Genomic DNA, 23,701 nt, shown 5'->3' on the forward strand with positions numbered 1-23,701 from the left:
TGATCTCACACTCACCTGAACCTTTTTGTAGTGAAAGCAAAATAGAAAGGAACAAGTTTGTTCCGTTCTTAGATTCTCTGACTTAGGCCGGCTGCAGTTTGACTGTTCAACGTCCTTTTTCTTATCTTTTGGGTCTTAACTTTTTGTGACGGTGAATTGTTTATTCACCTACATTGGTCGAAGTTTTTTTTTTTCTTCTGTAGTATTCCGTAAGTTTGAAATGTTTGTTTTCATTATTGATTAATGTTAGCATAAAGCTAGTACATTAATAAGAAGCTAATACATTAGTAAACTGGATTATGGTTCGCTTTTCACTTTGAGATTTAAGATTGTTTTGGAACCTAAGCAAGAAGTTGAAATACAATGCATTAGACATGACAATAATGATCTTCCTTATAAACTTCATACCTTGCACAACTAACTGAGTTGTGATATTCAAGATTTAGGTAGCTAGGAAAAGTATTTTATTAGACCACCTAGTTGGAAGTTCAAGATTCCACCTTTCTTGTCGTTCTTGTAGGATACCAAGCATGTTTTCAATGATGCATATACTATGCTTCAACTTGTACATCAATGCTTTCTTTTTACCATCCATAAAGTTGACACTACGATTTGAGAACTTTGTGATATTCAATATCCATTTTCAATATTCAATGTCTTAAAGTTTTTTAATGAAAGGAGAACTTGTGACATTCAATATCCATTTTCAATATTCAATGTCTTTAAAGTTTTTCAATGAAAGGAGACGCTCGAGAGTTGCTCCAACTTCCCAACCTACTCAGTCTTTTTCTCCTCAATTGGATTAATTCCGGAATAAGATCAATGTCCTATTTGCTTCATTTATGAGGTTTTTTGGGCACCAATAAGCCTAGGCATCGGCCCAACTCTGCCTAGCTTGACACACGAAACTTGGGCTCAACACTTAAAACCCTCAAGCCCGATTCGGACCCAGCCAGATTAAATTAAAAAATATATATTTTAATATAAAAATATAATTAATCGTAATAAAAATATTATAACTATATATAAAAATCAATAAAATATATATTAAAAAATATTATTAGGCCCAACTTGGCTTAATCTTAATCCGGCCCACCAGGCTGGCCCGATAATTGATCGGGCCGGCCTGGTGCCCTTTTTTTGGACCCGAGCTTAGGCTTGAGTCATGCAGGGTACCAGGTACTCGTCGGGTGCCCGACATGATGCCCAACCTTAAGCATCAAGGGCAAGCTGGTCTTTTTTGACATTCACTATATTTGTATTTATGTTGCTGGCTTGGATTGCACACCATATTTTTCTCAAAATTAAGTTGTTGGCTAAATTTACCCCGATTTTGTTTACTAAAACCCTCCTTAGATAGATGTTTGTTTCTGACCTATTAAGAAGTTACCAACCGTAAATATTGTTAAATTAAAGGAAGTGCCGGTATAGTATTTCCATCTTTTTTTCACTTAAACTAATTTTATCACATGAACACTATTTTTTTCGGGGGGGGGGGTGGGTTTAACCTTGTCATCTTAAATGGATTTTGGATCTTCAAGATGTTTGAAAGCTAATAAAAGCACCATATGTTTGCTTCGCTTGCCTTATTAATATTGGATTATGTTTATGAACCTTAGGATAACCTGAATTTAAGGGTACCGTGTTTGATAGCCTCAGATTTGTTGATTTGAAATCCACACTTTGTGAGACTTATTATCTAAACAAATTAAAAACCCAAAATTTCACCAAATTCTGCTTTCCTGCAAAACCAAATTAAACGGCAGCTAATGGGGCGTAACAAGTTCTTCAATGGGAAATATTTTTATTTAAATTTTGGTTTAATTAATAACTCTGAGTTGTTTCTAATGGAAAATCTTTCCAGTAATCCATGTGCATATCTTTGAAAGTATTTTCAAGACCCGCCAAACCTCCGGAAAAGAATAACTAGCTAGCTAGAATTAAATGTTCATCAACTCGGTGTCTTACAAACAGAAAAAAGAAATTGATATTGCAGCCACTTTTCTCTTTTATATTTTTCCTTTCATTTATACATTTAGTTAAATTGATTCTGAATAGGATAAAAATATTAAAAATCATTTTTAAAAGTAAAAAACATATATACAATAATAAAAATAAAATGTTTTAAAAATAGTTTTTTCTTCAAGGAGAGTGGTTGGCTCTACTGTTTCAAAACTTTACAAGTGACGAAATCTTGTGCAAGCATATAAACATTGTAAAGAAGCGATAATGCAAATTAATTAATTTTTTTTTGATGAATGATGACTTTTAAGAAATGATCATAAAATTTAGAGAAATTCATTCAAGGAACGTAGGTTGGGAAGGATTGGCTAACGTGCGCGCGATCCTACGAGCACGCCAAATTTAAGGCCTTCAGTTTTCGTCGTTTCGTTATGACTCTGCGTTCTTTCTGTTTGGCGGGGAGCTCAGGGAATGGATGATGGAGCTCTGTCCACAAAATTCCGCCACCGCCACCGCCAACGCCGGCGGCGGGCTGGAGGATCATCTCTCCGACTTGCCACAACACCTCCTCCTTTCCATCCTTTCCCTCCTGCCCACCAGAGAAGCCGTCGCAACGTCGTCTCTCTCCCGCCGCTGGCGCAACGCTTGGTCCTCTCTCCCGTCGCTTGACTTGGGGACTGAATTGGTGAAGGCCGGTGCTTCCTCCGCACCCAAAGCGTGGGCGGAAGTCGTTCTTCGACTCCTTTCCTTCCGCGACGCGCCGGTTCTCCGGTGCCGCATCTCGAACGCCCTCGAGAAATGCCGCCACGACGTCGACCGGGCTATCGGGATACTCGTGGATCGTGGGGTGAGGGATTTGGGGGTCGGTTCTCTGCGTGTTGGTGCTTACAGGCTTCCCTCTTCCTTGTTCCGGTGCGATTCGATTCGAGTTCTGGAGTTGCGGGGCTGCCTACTTGGTCTGCCTCCTCAGGGGTTCGACGGATTCCCGCGACTGGAAACGCTGAGGCTCGTCGAGGCAACTTTCGACGGCGGCACTTTCGATCGCCTGGTCCGCGGGAGCTCCGTGCTTGAGAATTTGGTGGTGGATGGGTGCTTCGGATTTAAGAAGCTCGTCGTTAGCTCTCCGACTCTCCGGTCGTTCGATGTCGCTTGTAATACGTGGGAAATTCTCGAGATTGAGCATGCTCCGCGGCTCTCACAATCGTCCGTGTCTTTGAGTTTCCTGAATCCGAAGCATACTTCTGACCTTAGGCCGCTTCTCCAGGGCTTGGTTCGTGTTGGACGTCTCTCGCTGCAAGACGACTTCGTCTGGGTGAGAGTTTTATCTTGATCAAATTTTCTGTGAACTAGGAATTGGTTGTTTTTTTGTCCTTAATTAATTGGCTTTATTGGAAGGCACTGATTCATCTATGCCAATTTCTTTTTCCTCTTGTTGATTGGTGGTGATGAATTGATTAAACCGAAGAATTGAATACCAATTATAGAGAGTCGTATCATTTGGTATAGATGGATTTGAAGATACTGAATCTCTATAAATAATTGTGTCCTTGGTTTACTGTGAATGTTATCTATCCGTTGAGAGATTTGATGGAATGATTTTGGTTTTCTTGCTCTAGGTTTGTTTTCAGGAAGGCGTCTCTTGGAAACACTTCCCTGCAACCTTCTCTAATCTGAAGAAGCTGGCCATAGATGCAAATTTGAGGAAGGGGGACGACGTTGGTGTTGTTTCCTGGTTCCTTGAGAACTCCCCCAATTTAGCCGAGCTATCTATTATGGTTAGTACATGGAAAATTTAGAAATTTCTTCTTCTTCTTGACCTGTATTCATGATTAATCTCAACCTCAACTTCTTTTTTGGTGTCTTGGCATCGGTTTAGTTATCCACTTTGCCTTAAGATTATATGTCTATTGGATACTAATCTCTGTTTGATTTTGAACTTTTGAGTATTTAACTCCATTTGATTGTGAAACTACAACGGCTGTGAACAACGAGGCTAGATCACCTTGAAGAAATCTAACCTCTTTCATTTCCTTTGATAGGATCATCCACTCGTTTCTGCTAAAAGAACACTAGATGTCAACCACTGGAGGACGAAGGCACCCTTTCATTGCCTGATCCATCACCTAGCGAAGGTAGAAATACATTTTGCTGCAGAACATGAATGTATTATGGAGTTCATGACATTTTTGATCGAGAACGGTCGAGCACTCAGACAGATTACTGCTATTTCACTTGTGCGGCAAGAGAAAACCTTCAAACTTAAGCAGTCATTGTTGGACATGCAAAAACGTTTCCCATGGGTGAGACTGTTGTTCAAGAATTTTCGAAAGGTTTAGATATATTTGAATCTGCAGGTTCTTGACAAGAACAAATGGATACCAATAGTGTGTAGGTTCCCTACTTTTTTGGTTGGAAAAGTTTATTTTAGGTGGGCACTTGTCCTTTATCATATTCACGGGGTGCCCATGTGGGTACACAGCGGTAGACGCAACCCTGACCCATCAAAGGGTTCACATCTTCTCCACTTGAATACCCGTCTGTAATACCCTGTTTGTAGTTAATACCTTACATATTGCTTCTTAATCAATTGCATATTTGGTTGATCTTTGATTTTATGTTCATATATGTTTTTCCCTGATAATGGGGAATGTTCATATCAACTTAAAATAAGGATTCTATATGATATTTCCCTGGAGATTGTGTAACTCGAACCCTACTCATCTATAACTTGAGTTTTAACTCATGCTCGAGCCGAGCTCAACTTGTTTATTAAATGACTAGAGCTTACATGAGCAAGTTTGAGTTGGCTCAACTTGTTATACATCTCTAACCTAAGAGAGCACATTCTCATGACTTCCTTGAAATGACGAGTTTGGCAAGGGAAACGCCCGAGTCTAGCAGTCCACTATATGATCTCCAAAGAGGTGAGCACAATGAGATCGAGCAATAGACTGGCAGGCTGTCGGTTTCAGTTTTGAATCTTCAGAGTGTGAACTCTTTATGCTGCAAATGAAAGGCTATCGACACACAAGTTAAAGCATGGCAGGACGGCATTTCGGAACATCACTCACTCAAAAAATAAAAACAAAAGCTACAAATGAGTACATACAATGCATACACTTCATAAGCCTATAAAATCATCCATTGATGAAACAAAAGCCAAAGCTCCCCTTTCCTTAGGGGCTAAGGTTTAGGGCTGCATGGGTCTAACCCTTTCAGGTGAGCGAGAAACTAATGCCACCCGCCCATTACCAGTCATTTTATATATATATATATATATATATATATATATATATATATATATATTAAACAATGACTCTCGTTACATAGAGTTACTCAACCATCTAACTAATGCCATCTTTGAATAGTTGAGAGAAAAATTGGTACATTTTTCTTCTTATTTTTGTCTTAACCGTCTACTGGATCAAACGGTACATGACTAGGTGACTTTAAAAAACTAGAGTCACTATATATATATATATATAAAACAAAGTTTGACCTTGAACAAGACTCGTGATTTTTTTTTCCAGAAATCGTAATCTTTTTATGAAATAATATAAAAAATAAAGGTATGTGGAATCTTGCTTAATCATCAAACTAAACAAAAATGTTGTAATTTAGCTTGGGCTGCATAAAGGCCCGCTAAAACTTGTGAAACAGCATGTAATATAAATAATGCACTTAACTTTTAATAAAGAATCCAATTCTATTTATAAGTGTTTCTCATGCTCGAGACAATGACTGAAAATGGATTAGAAACTGGAGCACATCGCTATCAAACAGTCACTAATTAGCAGCCATAGCTTGATCTGCAAATTGGCTAGATATAATTTCAGGATTTTCTCATTCTACGGCACGGATTCAATATTCCGACCCAAGCTCTCGGCATAACCTGTTTGCAACTCTGAGCATTTCAATGCTTTTGCTGCATTTGAATCATGGAACTAAAGAAAACCAGAGAATTTCGGGACAACCGAACGATGAGTTCTGGCCGTGTTACTATCTCGTGTTTGATTCTCTCCTCTTTTGTCCTGCAATCAAGCGTTAACTAATAGTTTGCCACATCTATGGCTTGGAGTGGCGCTCAAGAAAGCTGCCGGGATTGACTAACTTTCTGAAAGCGAGATGACGATTTGACTGCCTTGACAAAGGAGAAGGAAGACAAAAGCACCTGTTCCACCTGTCGGAATTCTGGAAGAGGACGATCAACTATGGAAATGTAGTCACTGACACATATATTGCATGCACGAGTGCCTTTCACTAAATTGAGCCACATAAATGTGATCGTTGCATTTGAAAACTTAGAAATGGATTCAAACGCGATATTTTTTATGTACAAAGATTCTCGGTGTAACTCAATGAATTTTCATTCAACTTGAGGTTTTACAAAGTGACATCCTTGTAGATGATTTTACACAAAGGTAAAAAAAGAAAACTTGTAGAAGTGACTTTTAACTAGAATTAAGTTGGATAGATTATGGTATTTCTCTTGCAGAGGATTAGTTTTGCCGCTGCTTTCCATGAAGGTTCAGCACTGAAGTGAAGCTGAAGAAGTCACGTCGATAAACTGGAAGATTTTCCGGGCTTTTAATCGATGTGATCTTTGATTGGTCAGAAACTTCTGAAGTCCAAAACGAAGAAGCTCAAGAGTCAAGCCTACGTCACAAGTCATGGCCTGACATGGCCTGCAAGCCATCAAAAGTTTTCTGGCACCAAGTTACGAAGACCAGAGAACACCTGTTAAATACAAGCTCTGCGATCATCCAGTCTCATACTTCTCTGCTTACAATCCGAAGCCAGGCCAGAACAGATACCATTAATGGCAGCCATGTTCCTTCTCCTTGCTTCCATAGCTCTCTGCCTTTCCTGGGTGGTCGTGAAAGCAGCGTACTCAATATGGTGGAAGCCCAGGCGGTTTGCAGAGGCATTCAAGAGGCAAGGAATCCATGGCTACCCGTACAAGCTCTTGTTTGGCAACACGAAGGATGCAGCTGCTATGCAAAAGCAAGCATTGGCTAAGCCCATGTCCTTCTCTCATGACATCGCTCCTCGAGTCCTTCCCTTCCTTAAAGAGGCTGTTGACAAGTATGGTATGCCCAGTTCCCAAACTTTCATTGATCTTGCCACTAATCTCTGTTGCCTAGGTTACGAAGGTGAATTGTGCAGAATTTTTAGCTTTTGGTTTATATCCCACTCTTGTTAAGTGTATCAGGTTACCATTTTTACGACCAAGTACTTATCTTTCTTTTGTGGATTAGTTATCTGATTGTGGAATTTTTTGCTGTAAAAGTAAGAATTTTTTTTTTGGGATGTTGAATACTATGGGTAAAATATGTCTCACCTGGTCGGGAAAGACGCCGCAGCTGATCCTTGTGGAACCGGAGATGGTAAAAGAAGTCCTTTCCAACAAATCTGGCAATTTCCCGATACCAGATGTGCAAGGTTTGTTGAAAGTCCTGGGGCTGGGAACAGGTCTTCCTGGCTTGAAAGGTGAAGAATGGGCAAACAGGAGAAGGCTCATCAATCCTGCTTTCCATATGGAAAAGTTGAAGGTTTGCACTAGCGATCTTTACTTTTCCCCGTCTCCCTGCTGAATCTAGATATGAATGAGTCTCTTTGCAATAAAAACACCTTCTTTGTAACTGTAAATTTTATCACAATGGCAGAGAATCTCTCACCCATAAAGGGTGTATGCCAATTCAATAGAGAGATTTTTCAAAAGAATATTCAACGCCCAGTTTTTCACAGAGGCTATGAGACAAAGTTATTGAGTTAATTTCATGTTTAAGTTCTTCGTGAAATCAAGTCACATCACGAGCAAAAGGTCCCATGATTCGTTTTGGGACATATGGTTTCATGACTAAGATCAAGATGAGGCGCAATTCTCTGTGGTTAAGTTTGAAAAAGAAAAAATGTTTAGCTTAGTTTGCATTCAATAGGAATTCTTATTGGGACTGAGTCGGTTGATTCGTGTAAAATCATATATTTTTACTTTCATGTTTCAACAAGCCTCTTGGGTTTCCTAAGTTTGTCTTTTTATGTTTTTATAGTCTTTATTTGTTTCAATTTCAAGCTTTTAACTCTTCTGATTCATTCTGTTCGGCTGATTTTCTCATTATTCTGGAAGAAAATTTTAACCAAGAAAAAGTTATAACAATGAATAGTAGGAGTGCCTTCTTAAACTTGTTGTGGATTAGTTGAAGTCTTCGACGACTTTATCAATAGGTAATGGATGTCAAGCAGTATGATAAGCTATCTGGTGATTAAAGGTCTATCGAAGGCGTGCGTAGATATAACTCTCTCTCTCTCTCAAAAGATATTATGAAATTCAGATCAATATATACTTAATTGGAGCATGATCATCTAAAACCCGTCAGCAGGATTCCTTCAAATTAGAATGGGAACTTATATTTGCAGCCATGCTTCTTATATCCACTTATGTTGTTCTCCTATCTGGTTCTTGCTGAACAGAGTTTGCTGCCATTGTTTGCAAGTAGCTGTAGTGAACTGGTTCAGAGGTGGGAAAAATCAATTGGTCCCCAAGGATCATGTGAATTGGATGTGTGGGTAGAGCTCCAGAATCTTACAGCAGATGTCATTTCTAGAGCAGCATTTGGCAGCAGCTATGAAGAAGGAAAGCATATATTTCAAATGCAGAAGAAGCTGGAAGAGATGGCAGCGGAACTTTTGAATGTGCTTAGCATTCCAGTATTAAGGTACTTCAGTTGTGTTCCAAACAGTTGTGAAAGCGGATTTTAGAATGTTATGCAGAATATACTTTCTCACATTCATCAGCATTTACTGAGAGTCTAGATGAAACTTGAAACTGAGCATATGTAGTTCTGCAAATCAGGTTTGTGAAGATGAAGAAGAATCGCAGGAGGGAGGAGCTGAAAGAAAAGATGACATCCCTGCTCAGTAAAATAATTGAAAAAAGAGAGCAGGAAATGAAGTTGGGGACAGCCAACAATGATGATTTGCTGGGCATTTTGTTGGAGTCGAACAAGAACCACAGAGAGTATGGGAGCAGGGGGATGACAAGAGATGAAATCATAGAGGAATGCAAAGTTTTCTACTCTGCTGGCCATGAATCAACTTCAGAGTTGCTCACATGGACCATGGTTCTGCTTTCCATGAACCCGAGCTGGCAGATGCATGCACGGGATGAGGTTCTTAAAGTTTGTGGAAGGCATGCTCCTTCTTTTGATAACTTAGCACAACTAAAGATTGTAAGTCTGCTCTGCTCAAGCATAAGAACTCCCTTTTGATTTCAGTTGAATGGCATGGCTGAGGTTCAGGTCACCAAGTTCTTATACTACTAACATATTGACATTATTTTTTTTGCACTGCAGATGACCATGATCATATATGAAGTTCTAAGGCTATATCCACCTGCAGTCATGTTGGGCAGAGAGACTTACAGCACTGTCAAGTTGGGAGACATTACTCTCCCAGCAGGTGTTGGCTTGGTGGTGCCAATCCTCCTGATTCATCATGATCACACCCTTTGGGGTGATGATGCCGACAAATTCAAACCAGAGAGGTTCTCAGAAGGAGTTGCAAACGCCACCAAGAATCGTCTTATGTTCCTTCCATTTAGTTGGGGTCCTCGAATCTGCATTGGCCAAACATTTGCACTAAATGAGGCTAAGATGGCTCTCGCCATGATTCTGCAGAGTTTCACGTTTGAACTGTCACCATCCTACACTCATGCTCCACACACAATCCTCACACTACAGCCTCAGTATGGAGCTCAAATCATCTTGCATAAGCTCTGAGGAAACTGCTGCTCTCTGCCTTAGTTTGCTAAACAGATGGATAATGTGCTTTGATAGTAGTAGTAGGAAACTACCCAGTCCTTTGTTTTCTGTCAAAGAAATTAGTGTGGTGGTGGACCAATTGTAATCTTTTTAGATGCTTGAGCTGCACCTAGATACAGCTCTTTTGATAGTTTTTGGACTTTTCTTTTCTTGTTGTAGAATACAAGAAGTGGTGAATACTATGTGGGGAAGAGTAACATAAACAAAACTGCAGTTCTATAAAGATGGGATTTATTTGGAACTTTTGAGTGATAATCTAACCAGAAGACAGGATTAGAAGTACAATGAAAATCAGGCCTGAATCGAGTCAATCAGAGAGACTGAAGTTAAACTGAAATTAATCACGGATGGCTACATTGGTTCAGCTTTTGCTTAACTAGTGCCTCAAATATTTCATTGAATCTGCTGACCAAAAGCTAGATAGTAAACAATTATCTTTCTACTTCACAGTTTAGTTAAACAGGTTTTTTTTTAATACTATCTGAAATTTACATTTAAAAAAGACAACCGTTTGCCTGGCACGTAATTTCTTTTAATTAAGTTATATTAATAGGTCCACAACTTAAGATTTTTGCAAACTGCGAACACTTCTACACATGTTCTCAAATTGGGAAACATATTATTTCGCAGATTTGTATACTGATGTCATTAAACGTTGGTTGCATCCAAAACTGTTGGTTAGGAACTCACTATTCAGAATCCGCGGATCTGGCACTGTTATTTACAGTAGTCTGAATAGAAATGGTTTTAATTTTCTACTTTGTCAATTGAGCACCAACTTTTATATGATAAGAAATACGTCGACCAAGTTGTAGGACAGGTCAAATCTGCCTCCTCGAAGGATATATGTGATCCAGAAGAATCGGCTGTGAATTGGCAAAAAAGTATTTAAAAAAAAATTATTTTAAAAGGCAAATGAAAAGTTATTCTTAAAGTAAAAAATTCTTAAATATTTAAGCTTAAAAGCAAACATGCTGAATATGAAAATTTGTATACTAGTGGATCCGACTGATCATATTGAGATTTAACTATTGATCATCATGAGTGCAACTTCGGATCCAACCCCGCATCTGATGAGTCAAGTGTCCTCAATCACCCATTCTGCGGACCTCATACTCTTCCATGAAAACTAAGCTTCTATGAGGCATGGATGTTCATAAAGATCAACGATCATCTGGCTGCCTACGCTATGTTAGGAATATGCGAAACCAATGTGGGCAAGTGAAATAGGCAACTTGAATATCTTTGGATCTAAGACTATAGGTTTGGATCTATGCAGATTTAGATCTATATAATCTAAATGGCTAACCAGCTGATAAGGCTCAGATAAGCGAGAGCCATCGGCCTTTCCTCTTACCTCTCTCTAAAAACTGTTTTGGGATGTGAGGTATGAAACACCCATCAACTAAAACATCGTGATTCAACCAATTCATATAGAAATCAAATTGACAATCCAGCTACACTATATAGAAGCAACTGAGTTGATATAGTTGAAAGTAACTCATAGTCACAAAAAACACGTTATCTTAAAAAAATGCAAAAAAAAATGTGAGAAAATGAAATGCCATTTAAAACTTAAAAAAACGTGTTTTTTGAGAAAAACTTGAAAAATGAAAAAAAATGTCCTCGTTTTTTCGCTTTTTTTTTATTTTTTTTAATGTCAAGCAGTTTTTTTAATTTTTTATTTATTACAAATCTATTTATCTTTTGATGTTTGTGTTATTATTTTTTACTTATTTTATTTTCTTCATTTTTAGTTTTTTTATTTTAAAAAAACGTATTTTTTGAGAAAAACTTGAAAAATGAAAAAAATGTCCTCGTTTTTTCACCTTTTTTTATTTTTTTAATGTCAAACAGTTTTTTATTTTTTATTTATTACAAATCTACTTATTTTATTTTTTTCATTTTTAGTTTTTTTATTTTTTTTAAATATCATTTTTTTTTTCATTTTTTTAAGTCCATTGTATTATATTTGAGAAAACCCTCACAATTTAAAACTCTAATTGTGACTATGAGACTTCAGTTCAAACCATAATTAAAAAATTGAAACAGTAAATTGACGTTAAATGAAAACCCTGTTTGACCACGTCCAAAGAAATTTTTACGAAAATGCCAAAAGTTTGAGAAACGAAAAGAAGCCAGAATTTATCTCGGTCTATGAACGACGGAGAAGCCGAAGCTCTTTCTCCTTCCCACTGTCTGTGGGTGTTTTATCTCATTATTGTTCATGCAAATTGAACCAAGGACTGACCTTCTATGGTCGGATGGACCAGCCACGCCAACAAAAATGGTAAGAGGAAAAGCTCAAACGCCCCACCTTGCAAACGCTTCCTAGCAGAAGTGATCGAAGAGGACAAACCAACGCCTATGAAAATGTAGCCAAGTGTCAGACAAGGATAACATTGTAGAAAAGCCCATCCAAACAAGTGGCAGTGTTGGATCGAATTGATAACAGTCATCAAGTTCTTCACGTTTTCCTCTTACTGGCTAAATGTACTTATGAACAGACAACCTACCTATTTTTGGAGAAGCCAATTACAAAAATCGCGCAAGATCCTCTCTAGATTTCAAAATCCAGTTTGTGAATGTGAATAGGATTATGCATAAACCATTTCAAGTCGAGTAAAATAATGTTCAGAAAAAAGAAAAGAGACACATTCTCAAGCGAAGGGCCGAGCCTAAATCTAAATGTGGAGATAATTTCCAAGTTGCAGTCGTTTGATTGATGCTGTCGGCGCCACTTGGTCGCCTGGTCCTATAAATACAAACCTTGTGGTCGTCTGCTCCCACAGTATTAGTACCTGCCTTGTCAGGTTGGAAGGAGTACACCATTAATGGCAGCTGCCGTGTTCCTTCTCCTTGCTTCTATAGCTCTCTTCCTCTCGTGGGTGGTGGTGAAGACAGCATACTCGTTGTGGTGGAAGCCCAGGCAGTACGCAGAGACCTTCAAGAGGCAAGGAATCCATGGCTACCCTTACAAGTTCTTCATTGGCAACTCGAGGGAAGCGGCGATCATGCAAGAGAAAGCATTGGCCAAGCCCATGGCCTTCTCTCATGAGTTACCCACACGAATCTGGCCCTTCTTTAAGGAAGCTGTTGATAAATACGGTATGTTGGCCTACTGGCCTCGTTCGGTCCTTTTTTGTTCTTTAGCTATCTATGACTTGTGGCTGTGAACTTCAAGTTGAGTGGACATTATGAGTTCGAAACACATAGAAGATATCCCAAACATATATTTGGCACCAACTTTGGCTTCTTAATTAATATTGTTCTTCTTCTGATTTGCTTTTGTTGTATAAACTTTTTTGTGATTGTGGAACGAGTGCAGGTAGAATTTCTCTCTCTTGGTTTGGGAAGACACCGCAGCTAATCCTCATGGATGCGGAGATGGTAAAAGAAGTCCTCTCCAACAAGTTTGGGCACTTCTCCAAGCCCCCTCAGTTGGCCCAGGGGAAGATGCTGGTCAGTGGCCTCGCCAGCTTGGAAGGTGAACAATGGGCAGTCCAGAGAAGGCGCCTCAATCCAGTTTTCCATTTGGAAAAGCTGAAGGTTTTTACCAACTGATACGTCTCTCTTCCTTCATCATCATCATCATCATCATCTTCTTCTTCTTCTTCTTCTTGACACTTGTTTAGCAGCAAATTTGTTTGTTCAACTCCATGTCATGTAATCGCATCACTTTTAGCTAGCGGTTAGCTCCAAAAGATGTCAACAAGAGCGCAGTCCACCTTGAGATGAAGGCCTTCAAGTTAAAGAAGGCTCTGTTTTTCAGTATATGCTTTGATCCTAGCTACATGGGCATAATCTATGTTAGATGTGCCTAACCCAGCTTGCTAATTTGAAGAAAGAGAGGCGAGGATGAGCTTAACTTATCAAAGTTTAGAAATCAATAGTAGCATTTAATATTTATTACTTTTGGAATACAATACCGTATACAGAAATTAATAAATAGATTGCTAAGCAGCTAGGCCCAGATTTTGAGTGGCCTAGATTGCTAAGGAACTCAAAGGTTTGGGAAAGTTAGGGATCAAGTCCACTCTTATGGGCAACCTTTTCTGTGGATCAACTTTTGCAAATCTATGGTTGGAAATTTGTTGATCAGGTTTCACACCTTAAGAGCATGCCCATTAAACAGCTTGGTCCTTTAAGTTGTTCTTCATTTATTTGAAAAAGAAAGAAAAGAGACAACTGGTTTTTGGTTATGACTTTCAGGAAATCAAATCCTTCATATGGAATTTTGCTTTATTATCTAACACTTGAGAAGGATTTTTTTCTGACCACACATTTCTAGTGATGAAACATGTGCTGTTTTGACTTGTTACTGGAGCTGATGCAGACAAGTACTAGTTATTGTTACTGTTACCTTTTCTATTATTATAAAAAAGTGGAACCTGCTGGTATAGTCTTTTTCTTTGGGGCTCATAAGTCATAACCAGAATAATTTATACAGGAAAGTAGTTGCAGATAATGACCAACTTGTCAGCGAGTGAAATATTTCAGATATTTTACAGCTTTGCTTACCTATTGCTCTTTGGTTTTGGGTGAGCAGGGGATGCTGCCATCATTCTCCACTTGTTGCAATGAGCTGGTTCAAAGGTGGGAAAAATCAATTGGTTCCCAAGGATTGTGTGAGTTAGATGTATGGAAGGAGTTTCAAAACCTTACTGGAGATGTCATCTCTAGGACTGCCTTTGGCAGTAACTATGAAGAAGGCAGGCAGATATTCCAAATGCAGAAGGAACAGACGGTGCTAGTGATTAGAGCCTTGAGAAAAAATTATATCCCTGGATTAAGGTAAAATAAGGACACATACCGACCTTGATAGCATCTTTCAGTATGTAATGACATATTTGTAGGAGAATGTAATATTGAATACTTAACATATGCTAATGTTATGTGGGTGTAAAATAGGTTTTTGCCCACAAAGGAGAACAAGAGGCAGAAGGAGCTGAACAGAAAGATTATATCACTGCTTAAGAACATAATAGAGAAGAGGGAGAAGGAAATGCAGTTGGGCATTGCCAAAAATGATGATCTGTTGGGTATATTATTGGAATCAAACAAGAACCACCTTGACCATGGAGACAAGGGAATGACAAGAGAGGAAGTCCTGGAGGAGTTCCAACTTTTTTACCTTGCTGGGCAGGAGACAACTTCAGTGTTGCTAACATGGACCATGGTTATGCTCTCTATGTACCCAAGCTGGCAGACGCGTGCAAGGGAAGAGGTTCTTCAAGTGTGCGGAAAGAACGTTCCTTCATTTGACAGCTTAAGCCACCTGAAGACTGTAAGTCCACTTTGAGTTGAATAATTGGTTGCGCCATAACCAATTCAAATAGGAAACTACTAAGCTTAAGGTTCTCTCGAAATATCTGGTTGGGCCTCTTTTCAATATTCAGTTCAAAGACTTAAGTTTCATATATTGATCTAATATTGCAGGTCACTATGGTTCTAAATGAAGTTTTAAGATTATATCCGCCTGCAAATGCTATGGTTAGACAAACTTACAAAACTGTAAAATTGGGAGATCTCACCCTCCCAGAAGGAGTTCGCCTAATTTTGCCACTGCTCCTGATCCACCACGATCACAAGCTTTGGGGTGACGATGCTGAGGAATTCAAACCAGAGAGATTCTCAGAAGGAATTGCAAATGCATCTAAGAATCAGTGGGCATTCTTTCCGTTTAGTTGGGGTCCTCGGATCTGCATTGGCCAGACATTTGCACTAATTGAGGCTAAGATGGCACTTGCCATGATTCTGCAACGCTTCTCCTTCGAACTGTCACCAAACTATGCTCATGCTCCGCATCAGTTCATAACCCTTCAACCTCAGTATGGAGCTCAAATCGTCCTGCATTTTGTCTGAGTAGCACCACTGTGTTCGTTTCTTCCACACTTATGCCTGACTGAGTTCCCAACCCTTGGTTTCTACTCAATGTAGTACCGCGTATTGCACGCATTGTTGTCTACTGTACAAGTCACATTTAATAAAGAAACCATTAGATATCTCCCTTCCCTATGTACATAAATACAACAAATTTTTCTAGATGCCAATCTAACAATGAAGAAATTTTTAGAAACTGGTGCCCACACCATCATACATGTTGCTCTGCCACTGACAGTCGGGAACTAATTATATATATTCCTTTTTGTCGGCATTTTTATCTTCGTCTGTATAATGGAAGGTGGTTTTTCCTATCAGCTTTATATAAAGAGGTTCTTTTTTTGGAGAAGTTTGTAAATCTCACTTATAGCGGCGATAGTTTGAGTTGGTATAGAACCACCGATGACAATGGTAACCGGTATCAACAACAATTGCACCCGCACATGCATGCTTCTTTGTAACACTATAAGAATTCTCAACAAGAAAGCCATCGAGTTGTACAGAATGAGGTCCGTCGGTGGTCCACCGAACAACTTCACATTCGCCTTCCTCTTCACACTGAAGACGTACTCCTTCATGGGTAGCCGCCACAAAGGCAGAATAATTCACAGGAAGATTTTCAGAAGTGAGATAGACTGTGACGATTATTTGCATGTCGCCCTTGTCAAATTTATAGACAAGGTGCAGTGTTTTGGGGTATTTGGTTAAGATTGCGCAAAAATTGTTCGCTGAAATGCTTGAGAGAAATGAGGTCCCATGAAATATGATGCTTGGTGGATTTTAGAGGTCGGGGCTGCTCGAACTTGCTAGGTCTCTGTTTGAAGTGATGCACAAAAGGGATTTGCTTTTGTTGAGCATAATTATCTCCGGTTATATCCATACCATATAGGCATCTGAGGAGTCGATGTAAAAAAGGATCCGAGCAGCAAGCAGTCTTTCATTGGAAGCTAGCGAGAGATATATAGAGAGAGAGAGATTTTGTAGAGAGATTACCGAGGAAATTTTTACATGCACATCAAACACGTGAAAGTTTTTTTCTAGCATCCATATCAAAACAAAAGAAGGGAAAAAAAAAGCTTGTAAGCTCAGCATTTTTTTTCTAAAAGCAATTACAATAAATTCTTAAAACCTTAATCATGTCAATATATTCCATTACCATGATGTCTTATCAGAAAAATATCTTACATAGAAGTAGATCTGTTCACTGAAAAATGAAAACAGTCATAACTTCTGAAATATGCAGCATAAGCTCTTAAAAATATTCAATTAATCTTAGGGTTTTATATTATAGTTCCCATCTAGGAACTACAGGCAACACGATGGTCCTGTTCATCCTATGCAGAGATTCGTGAAAGATGAACAGTATACAGTTCCTATAGATTCACAAGGTTGCGTTAGTGGATGGTAAAGAGAGAGCAGATAATGTAGTAATGAGACGTAGAAGCCAATGTCAAGATGCCATGCTGTATTACATGAACCGTTACATAAAAATCATCCATCAATCATAATTATTTGAATGCTAGTACTTCTAGGTGTTTCTGCTGCCACACATATAAACATATCTCACAGCACAAATGGGTACTGTGCGTGTGAAGGACCTATCATGAACACACAACCCAGGACAGCACAGTTTGACTCTATGAGGTTAGTGGACTATAGGATGAAGCCATACCATATAACAGAACCTACATATTAAGTTCAATAGATTGAGCTCCATTTCAACAAATTATGTCCTATTTGAACTCATTCCTGTATAGTGCTCTTAGTTTCGTCAGTGGATGCAACTTCTCTAGCTCACCTGCAACAGATGCTTCAAAATAGACCAAAATGAACATTCAAATGACTTTTCTTGCAATAGATGGTCAGTGCTGTTTATAAGAGTCCAAGACAATGTAAAGGTAGACAAACCATAGTGAAAGTGTATGTGTTGTGGCCACCAATTTTTGCCGATGATATAAAGGCCCATGTGCAACTTCAAAAGGTTAAATCCTCTGGTCTAATTTGGTCGCAAGCAGCCGATTTTACTTGTTAGTGGAAGAAATTGTCTACAAGGTGAAGCTTTCGCTTCCTCAGTGGTTTGTTTCGTTGGTGCTATCAGCGTCACCTGGTCGCTTGCTCCCTTAAGTACAGGGCATGTGGTCGTCCGCTCCCATTATTATTCTCCGCCGGCCCCGATAGGAAGAACACCATCAATGGCAGCTGCCCTGGTCCTTCTTGCTTCTCTAGCTGTCTTCCTCTCGTGGGTGGGGGTAAAGACAGTATACTCTCTGTGGTGGAAGCCCAGGCAGTACGCAGAGACCTTCAAGAGGCAAGGAATCCTCGGCTACCCCTACAAACTCTTCATCGGCAACTCAAGGGATGCAGCGATCTTGCAAGAGAAAGCATTGGCTAAGCCCATGGCCTTCTCTCATGAGTTAGTTTCACGAATTAATCCCTTCTTTAAGGAATCTGTTGATAAATACGGTATGTTATAACTTATAAGCCTTCTGGCTTCATCTGTCTTTTTTATTCTTTAGCTATCTATGACTTGTTGCCGTGCACTTCAAGTTGAGTGGACATCATGAGCTCGATACTACTGTCGATATGCCTAATTGGCAATTCAACTCGCAGAGAAGGAGGAAGGGGGAACCTGTTGTTCCTTACACCATCTCAAAAAGAAATTGAGAAAGAAATGAAGATTTGTTTAGTCTGCAGAAACAGATCTATCTCTTATGTTGTTTTTCTCCTATTTTGCCTTTTTTTTTTGGAGTCGCCATATATTTGGCACCAACTTTAGCTTCTTAATTAATCTTGTTCTTCTTCTGATTTGCTTTTGTTGTGTAAACTTTTTTGTGATTGTGGAACGAGTGCAGGTAGAATTTCTCTCTCTTGGTTTGGGAAGACACCGCAGCTAATCCTTATAGATGCGGAGATGGTAAAAGAAGTCCTTTCCAACAAATTTGGGCACTTCTCGAAGCCTCCTCAGCTTGCCCAAGGGAAGATGCTAGCAAGGGGCCTCGCCAGCTTGGAAGGTACACAATGGGCAGTCCAGCGAAGGCGCCTCAATCCTGTCTTTCATCTGGAAAAACTCAAGGTCTGAAGCATCTGATATGTCACCTTTCTTCATCTTCATCTTCTCGTCTCTGATTTAGCAGCAAATTTGTTTTGTCACATGGTCTCTTGTAACATCACTTTTAGCTAGTGTTAAGTTCCAAAAGATGTCAACAAGAGCCCAATCCACCTTGAGCTGAAGACCTTCAAGTTGAAGAAGGTTCAGTGCTTCAGTATCCGTTGTAAGCCAAGTGCCTACACAGGATGAGGTTAATTTATAGGGATTTAGTAACCAATAGTAGTGTTTATTAATTTTGGAATGCATACAGTTACCTACAAAGGCTGAGTAACATGAAATATAAGAGTTTTAGAGGGTGTTGCCATGGAGTTGGGAAGAACTCACGCCCAAGTCCCCGACCGATCGACGATATTGCCCAACCATTTGGCGGGTTTACTTGGTTGTCGGCATGCTTATAATAGAACGACAAATCGTGGCCAGCTTTTGAGTGGCCTAGATTGCTAAGCAACTCAAAGTTTTGGGAAGATTAGAGATCAAATCCACTCTTCTCGGTAACCTTTCCTATGGATCAATTTATTGCAGTATATGGTTGGCAATTTGTTGATCAGATTGCACGCCTTAAGGGCGTGCCCATTAAATAGCTTGGTTTATTTGAAACGAAAAAAGAGAACACTTTTTGAAAATGACCATCAAGAAGTGACAACCTACATCTGAAATTTTTCTTTATTATCTAACATATGAGAAGGTATTTTACTGACCACACATTTCTAGTGATGAAACATGTACTATTTGATTTGACATGGTACTGAAGCTGATGCAGACAAGTGCTATTTGTGGTTATTATTACTTTGCTTTTTATTATAAAGAGTGGAGCCTGCTGTGCAAATAATTCTCTTGTGGGTCTCACAATTGGAGCAATTTATACACGAAAGTAGTCGCAGATAATGACCCACTCGTCAGTGAGTGAAAGCTTTTAGTTAATTCACAGATTTGCTTACCTATTTCTTTTTCGCTATTGGTTGAGCAGGAAATGCTGCCAGCATTCTCCACTTGCTGTAGTGAGCTGGTTCAAAGGTGGGAAAAATCACTTAGCCTCCAAGGATCGTGTGAGTTAGATGTATGGAAGGAGTTCAATAACCTTACTGGAGACGTAATTTCTAGGACTGCCTTTGGAAGTAACTATAAAGAAGGCAGACAGATATTCCAAATGCAGAAGGAACAGGCGGAGCTAGTGATTCGAGCCTTAAGGAAAATTTATATCCCTGGATTAAGGTAAAATAAGGTGACAAACTGACCTAGATAGCATTTATTTTGAAGGTAATGGCATGCTTGTAGGAGAATGTAATATTGAAAACTTAACATATGCTAATGTTAGAACAGGTTTTTGCCAACAAAGGACAACAAGAGGCAGAAGGAGCTTAACAGAAAGATTATATCCCTGCTTAATAACATAATTGAGAAGAGAGAGAAGGAAATGCAGTTGGGCATTGCCAAAAATGACGATCTGTTGGGCATATTGTTGGAATCAAACAAGAACCACCATGGGCATGGGGACAAGGGAATGACGAGGGAGGAAGTCATAGAGGAGTGCAAGCTTTTCTACTTTGCTGGTCAGGAGACAACTGCAGTGTTGCTAACATGGACCATGGTTCTGCTCTCCATGTACCCAAGCTGGCAGATGCATGCGAGGGAAGAAGTTCTTCAAGTTTGTGGAAAGAACGTCCCCTCTTTTGACAGCTTAAGCCACCTGAAGACTGTAAGTGCACTTTGAGTTGAATAACTGGTTGTGCCATAACCAATTCAAATAGGAAACTGCTAACCTTAAGTTTCTCTCGAAATATCTGGTTCAGCCTACTTGCAATATTCAACTCAAAGACGTACGTTTCATATGTTGATCTAATTTTGCAGGTCACTATGATTCTAAATGAAGTGTTAAGACTATATCCACCTATAAATGTTGTGGTTAGACGAACCTACAAAACAGTAAAAGTGGGAAATCTCACCCTCCCAGAGGGAGTTCGATTGGTTATGCCACTGCTATTGATCCACCATGATCGCGAGCTTTGGGGTGACGATGCTGAAGAATTCAAACCAGAGAGGTTCTCAGAAGGAATTGCAAGTGCATCCAAGAATCAATTGGCATTCTTTCCATTTAGCTGGGGTCCTCGGATCTGCATTGGCCAGACATTTGCACTAATTGAGGCCAAGATGGCACTTGCAATGATTATCCAGCGCTTCTCCTTCGAGCTCTCCCCAGTCTATGCTCATGCTCCACACCAGATTGTGACCCTTCAACCTCAGTATGGAGCTCAAATCATCCTGCATCCTACCTGAGAGAAGAAGTACAGCCGTGTCAGAGTTTCTTCCACAGTTCTGCCTAAGTGAGTTCCCGAAGCACATTACATGTGCTAGGCTCAGTTCAGACAGGAAGTAATATTGTAGTATCTGTTTCTACCTATGCTGTGTATTGCACATATTGTTGTCTACTGGACAAAAAGGCTAAAAGCAAGGCCAATTCCTTTGGAACCATGGAGGAGTTTTTGCAAGTGCAGTTGTGAACTTTGATCATGAAAGTGAAAAGGAACGGGAGGCTTTGACTTTTCACAGATGGAGCTTGTTTTCAGGAGATAATGGTATAGCTATCATATGCATTTCCTTCTTCTGATTTGGGTTCATTACCATCCAATTTTTTACCGCGACAATTGCATCAGTGGAGCTATTAGTTCTTCCTGATTGGTATTCAGATTGACAAGAACATGGCAATTAAGCATCAGTTTACCAATTGGGGATCCCTATCGAACAATTGCATACAGATGTGTTTTTTTATTATTCCATAAATGATAAAATATAAACTAAAATAAAATATAAACTAAAATTTCTACTTTTGAGGGACCAACATTCCCTAGTTACAGTTTAGGCTTGAAAATATGACCAACACAAAGGAAGACTATTGACGAGAGCAAAAAAGAAAGAAAAAAAAAAAAGGGTGGTCACTTGGATCGTCACTGGTCCATGGGTTGCCAGTTTGCTTCTGCTTATTCAACATCCCGCATTCCCTAATGTTTTGCAAAATTCGAAGCTAACAACTTTTCGCGGCATTCATTTTCTAGCGTCTAAGTATAGACGAGTTATTCAGCTATCAAACCTCTTCTACTTATATTGCTAACGTAAGTACCAACAGAACTCGAGAATTCACTGCGTATCGTCTTTTGTCTCACCTCCCAAAGCTATGTGTACTGCAAATTATCATGAACCCAAGTTAGTGAGAATCTATGTGACCGTCTATATTGCATTACTCTCTTTTTTTCCTTCGATTTCTCTAATGCAGACTTCCTGGAAAGAATAGGAGACGATTAGCTTTACCTGCCGAAGTTCATAAGGTGAGATAAATCCAAAGCAATGGCTACAAAAAAGTGTAGGCATATCATCAAACGATTTCCGAGCAGTAGCCTCCGGAAAGAAGGAAAGAGGAGAAAAGGGCAGTCAGCAGGGGACTGTAACAGGCGGAGCTTCTTGACTTCTTGTCCAGGGAGAAAGAAGTGGTAAAAGAGATGAGAGAGTATTGAGTATAGAGAGGTGAAAAGAGGGGAGGGGCAACCACAACCCTTGTCCTTAATCCGCCGGACATCACTTCGGCTCTTTACTAGTTTACTTCAACACCAACCTGATGACCACGGGAACCAAACCTGAAACGTGTTATGTATGCGCAGCAACTCCCCAGGACATCACCTTCGGCCTCTTTACTTCAAACCCGACCACCATGAATGGGCACCAAGAGATTAACCGGTCCAAGTGGTTAAGGAGATTGAGGAATCGATGGATTGTTGAATGGGCGCTAAAGGAATCAAATGGGTATTGGTTGGTGGAGACGGTGAAGATGGAAGTTGATGAAATGGAAAAAAATTGAGCATGAATAGGAGGCCCAATTAGAGACGATATAAGCCAGCTCAATCACCTACGTCTTCTTCTCTTCCAAAGTTTTCCTCTTCTCTGTTGTTCATATTTCTTCATTGAGAGGCTTCCTTAAATATTTGAATTATTCAATTACACGGAGCAGGGGATCTACCAGTTCCACTTCGTTTGAATCCATTTGAATTTGATACACCTGCGCATCATCCGTTTCTTCACCTTTGGTGCTTTCACCCTGTCCCGTTCTTTATTTCTCTGCTATAACTCTATTGACTTTAACCACAGCATTCAGGCGTTTATCAATTTGCCGTATTAAGAGAACCATCATCTTTGCCTTTCTTATGACTAGTTGATCTTCTTTGCATCCGGCGGAGGTTGGAATTTTTCATTATTGTAGTTGTAAGGGATGAATTATAGTTTTAAAATTTTAACCACGACCAAAACAAGATTTTTCAAAATTTTTATGTAGATTAAATTTAAAATTTTTAAAATTTACATATCAATTTTTGAATTTTTAAAAATCTGATAAAGGGAGGGGGCCAAGGTCCATGTCTATTCCTTACAAATGTCAATGGGTCAGATTGGTTGGATGTCAATATCTGTCGAATTTTGAACCGGATTTTGCCAATTTTGAAAATTTAATAGTATTAGAGACATGTTATTTGTTTAAAAATGAATATTGATCAGAATCCAATCAGATATTTATGTATATCCGAATCTGATTGGATGTCATTTATTAAATCCGAACCTGATCTGATTTCTTAATCAAATATTTTTTTTTTTTCCATATCCAATTTTTTGGAATCGGATCGGTCGGATATCCGATTCAAATCGGATATATTGACAATGTGCAATGCATAAATCTTTCCTTCCTGATACTCTTTGATTTTTGGCTTGAATTAGATATTTTGTCAGTATTCATGTAAAAATAAGGTAAATTTATAAAACACTATGTTACCAAGGCATACATTTTGTCAGTATTCATGTAAAAATAAGGTAAATTTATAAAACACTATGTTACGAAGGCATGCAAAAACTTGGCAAAAGCAACAAAATAAAAAAAAAAATTTGCCACTGG

General features: G+C 39.2%; 4 protein-coding genes and 1 long non-coding RNA gene across 6 annotated transcripts; 4 read left to right on the top strand and 1 right to left on the bottom strand.

Moving 5' to 3' along the window:
- The first annotated feature begins 2,381 nt into the window (after window positions 1-2,381).
- On the top strand, window positions 2,382-4,577 carry LOC116264159 (F-box/LRR-repeat protein At3g26922-like). Its single transcript, XM_031644212.2, has 3 exons — window positions 2,382-3,274; window positions 3,579-3,737; window positions 4,002-4,577. The coding sequence occupies exons 1-3, from the start codon at window positions 2,438-2,440 to the stop codon at window positions 4,296-4,298; spliced, it is 1,293 nt and encodes a 430-aa protein (XP_031500072.1). The 5' UTR covers window positions 2,382-2,437; the 3' UTR covers window positions 4,299-4,577.
- Window positions 4,578-6,520: 1,943 nt separating this feature from the next.
- LOC116263872 (cytochrome P450 72A397-like) lies at window positions 6,521-10,017 on the top strand. Of its 2 annotated transcripts, none has more exons than XM_050080417.1 (4): window positions 6,521-7,514; window positions 8,434-8,678; window positions 8,816-9,191; window positions 9,315-10,017. In XM_050080417.1, exons 1-4 carry the CDS (start codon window positions 7,272-7,274, stop codon window positions 9,738-9,740), a joined length of 1,290 nt encoding a protein of 429 aa, XP_049936374.1. In that variant the 5' UTR covers window positions 6,521-7,271; the 3' UTR covers window positions 9,741-10,017. The 2 variants fall into 2 exon arrangements, with proteins under 2 accessions (XP_049936374.1, XP_049936375.1); XM_050080418.1 differs by having other exon boundaries at window positions 6,523-7,052.
- Window positions 10,018-12,436: 2,419 nt separating this feature from the next.
- Window positions 12,437-15,787, top strand: LOC116264678 (cytochrome P450 72A397-like). Its single transcript, XM_031645022.2, has 5 exons — window positions 12,437-12,890; window positions 13,111-13,331; window positions 14,332-14,576; window positions 14,694-15,069; window positions 15,222-15,787. Exons 1-5 carry the CDS (start codon window positions 12,617-12,619, stop codon window positions 15,645-15,647), a joined length of 1,542 nt encoding a protein of 513 aa, XP_031500882.1. The 5' UTR covers window positions 12,437-12,616; the 3' UTR covers window positions 15,648-15,787.
- A 1,935-nt stretch (window positions 15,788-17,722) lies between these two features.
- On the top strand, window positions 17,723-21,320 carry LOC116264680 (cytochrome P450 72A397-like). The gene is made up of 5 exons (XM_031645025.2): window positions 17,723-18,128; window positions 18,518-18,738; window positions 19,742-19,986; window positions 20,095-20,470; window positions 20,623-21,320. Exons 1-5 carry the CDS (start codon window positions 17,858-17,860, stop codon window positions 21,046-21,048), a joined length of 1,539 nt encoding a protein of 512 aa, XP_031500885.1. The 5' UTR covers window positions 17,723-17,857; the 3' UTR covers window positions 21,049-21,320.
- Window positions 21,321-21,562: 242 nt separating this feature from the next.
- LOC126410540 (uncharacterized) lies at window positions 21,563-22,863 on the bottom strand. Its single transcript, XR_007574716.1, has 2 exons — window positions 22,401-22,863; window positions 21,563-22,047 (listed from the first exon to the last, which is right to left on the bottom strand). It is a non-coding gene; the product is annotated as an uncharacterized LOC126410540 (long non-coding RNA).
- Between the last annotated feature and the right edge of the window lie 838 nt (window positions 22,864-23,701).

This window comes from Nymphaea colorata, chromosome 11, assembly GCF_008831285.2.
Source record: "Nymphaea colorata isolate Beijing-Zhang1983 chromosome 11, ASM883128v2, whole genome shotgun sequence".
NCBI lineage: Eukaryota > Viridiplantae > Streptophyta > Magnoliopsida > Nymphaeales > Nymphaeaceae > Nymphaea > Nymphaea colorata.

Coding starts and splice junctions, on each gene's coding strand:
- LOC116263872 (XM_050080417.1), top strand. CDS start 7,272: ATGTTGAATACTATGGGTAAAATATGTCTCACCTGGTCGGGAAAGACG. Junction 7,515..8,433: donor TCCATATGGAAAAGTTGAAG/GTTTGCACTAGC, acceptor CTTGCTGAACAG/AGTTTGCTGCCATTGTTTGC. Junction 8,679..8,815: donor CTTAGCATTCCAGTATTAAG/GTACTTCAGTTG, acceptor TCTGCAAATCAG/GTTTGTGAAGATGAAGAAGA.
- LOC116264678 (XM_031645022.2), top strand. CDS start 12,617: ATGGCAGCTGCCGTGTTCCTTCTCCTTGCTTCTATAGCTCTCTTCCTC. Junction 13,332..14,331: donor TCCATTTGGAAAAGCTGAAG/GTTTTTACCAAC, acceptor TTGGGTGAGCAG/GGGATGCTGCCATCATTCTC. Junction 15,070..15,221: donor GCTTAAGCCACCTGAAGACT/GTAAGTCCACTT, acceptor CTAATATTGCAG/GTCACTATGGTTCTAAATGA.
- LOC116264680 (XM_031645025.2), top strand. CDS start 17,858: ATGGCAGCTGCCCTGGTCCTTCTTGCTTCTCTAGCTGTCTTCCTCTCG. Junction 18,129..18,517: donor GGAATCTGTTGATAAATACG/GTATGTTATAAC, acceptor GAACGAGTGCAG/GTAGAATTTCTCTCTCTTGG. Junction 19,987..20,094: donor ATTTATATCCCTGGATTAAG/GTAAAATAAGGT, acceptor ATGTTAGAACAG/GTTTTTGCCAACAAAGGACA.
- LOC116264159 (XM_031644212.2), top strand. CDS start 2,438: ATGATGGAGCTCTGTCCACAAAATTCCGCCACCGCCACCGCCAACGCC. Junction 3,275..3,578: donor TGCAAGACGACTTCGTCTGG/GTGAGAGTTTTA, acceptor TTCTTGCTCTAG/GTTTGTTTTCAGGAAGGCGT. Junction 3,738..4,001: donor TAGCCGAGCTATCTATTATG/GTTAGTACATGG, acceptor TTCCTTTGATAG/GATCATCCACTCGTTTCTGC.